General features: G+C 57.3%; 1 protein-coding gene across 1 annotated transcript in view; it reads right to left on the bottom strand.

Annotated features, from left to right (window-relative positions):
• The window catches only part of Chst14 (carbohydrate sulfotransferase 14), a 2,241-nt gene extending 1,899 nt beyond the window's left edge, over positions 1–342 (bottom strand). Inside the window, exon 1 of the mRNA XM_005064738.4 lies at positions 1–342. This exon is cut by the window's left edge and continues 1,899 nt beyond it. Within this exon, the coding sequence (XP_005064795.1) occupies positions 1–192 (192 nt within the window). The 5' untranslated portion in view covers positions 193–342.
• Between the last annotated feature and the right edge of the window lie 1,146 nt (positions 343–1,488).

Below are 1,488 nucleotides of genomic sequence, written 5' to 3'. Positions count from 1 at the left end.
GATGCCCCGCTCGATCATGAGCAGTAGCCCGCTAGAGGCCACGATCACTGCAAACATCAGCATGGACGGCAGCAGCAGGGGTGGCCCTCCGAGTCCAGCCCGGGCCCTACTCAATGGAGACCGCCTCGGCGTGCGGCCCAGGGGCTCGGCGCCTTTCGAGGCCGCCAATGGGGTCAGAGGGCGAGGGAACATGGTGATCCGGGCAGACCTCGATCTCGGGGCTGCTGGGGAGGCGACTGCAGCTGGGACTGGAGATACGGGTGGGAGGGTTAGTTGGTGGCCAGCTCCCGGGTGCAAAGAGGGACCAGGGCCGGATGTCCCGCCCGGCCGCTCTCCACCCCGCCCCCCGCCCCGCCGCGATACAGGCTTGGGGGCGGGCCCACGTTGGGGGGCGGGGAAAGGGGCGGGTACCTGAGTCCTAGGAGCTTTCTGGGGACGGGGGAGGGGGGGGAAGAGGAGGGGGTAGACCCCTGCCCGGGAGAGGACGCTTGAGTCAGGGCCACACCAGACCCCCGGGCCTCAAGGAGACCTGAACAGCGGAGAAGAGCTAGGCTGAGGTCTGGCGTCTCGCAACACATGCCCTGTGAGGTTGAACGTACGACTTCCATCCCACCATCCTGCCTTAAACGACAGAGCCGTCTCTCCAACGGTGATCTGAAGGCAGGGCAGCCCATCACTATGCCGGGTTTAGACATAAAGCAGATCTTGACTAGAAGCACGGTATTTATCTGCCCTTACCTTCTTCAGTCTAGGACAGGGCCAGTCAAGCCCTGGCTAATGTCTCCATGGTGACATTTTTGTTTAGTAATTCCTGGGGACCACAATGCTTATCCACTGAGCAATGCTGATCTTTGTCTGTAAATGAAATCTCCCCTCCCAAATTTGAAGCAGTAGGCTAACTGGGGCATTCTGGGCAGGGGCTAAGGACAAGTACCTGGGGACCACGTGTGGTCAATCAATATACATTTCAAGATAACCAGCGAGCACATAGCAGAGCCTCCTGGCTGGGAGCCAAGATTCCCAGTGGCACCAGTGTGGCCAGTCATCCCCCAGGGGGCTTTGAAAGGCAGTATTCAACCAGTTTCTGTCCGAACAGAGAACACAGCTAAACACTGAAGGTTGACTCTACATGTGGGTCCCCAGCAAAGTTGTGAAACAGACAACAGGACTGGGAGTCATCAGTATTGTTTCCTTCAGTCATCAAGGCCCCTTGACAGGTAGATTCTGTCACAGCTGTGATGTGATTTTTTTGTTCTTGCAGATTTTAAGGGTTTCACTGAGGAGCCGAGGCTGGTCTCTGAATCTTCCTGCCCCAGACTCCCTCAGAGTGCTGATATTACAGGCATGTTCCACCATGTCCATCCCTGTTGATCTTACTCTAAAGCAATTTCCAGCCACGACAGAGCACACCACTCAGTGGGAGGAAGTGTTGACCTCAGGATAGGTTATACCCAGAGGGTGGCGGAAGGACTCAAAGGACCAGGCAGA

The sequence above is a fragment of the Mesocricetus auratus genome, unplaced genomic scaffold (genome assembly GCF_017639785.1).
Source record: "Mesocricetus auratus isolate SY011 unplaced genomic scaffold, BCM_Maur_2.0 Super-Scaffold_100004, whole genome shotgun sequence".
Lineage (NCBI taxonomy): Eukaryota > Metazoa > Chordata > Mammalia > Rodentia > Cricetidae > Mesocricetus > Mesocricetus auratus.
The sequence above is the reverse complement of the archived record's forward strand: the minus strand, read 5'-3'. Positions and strand labels throughout refer to the sequence as shown.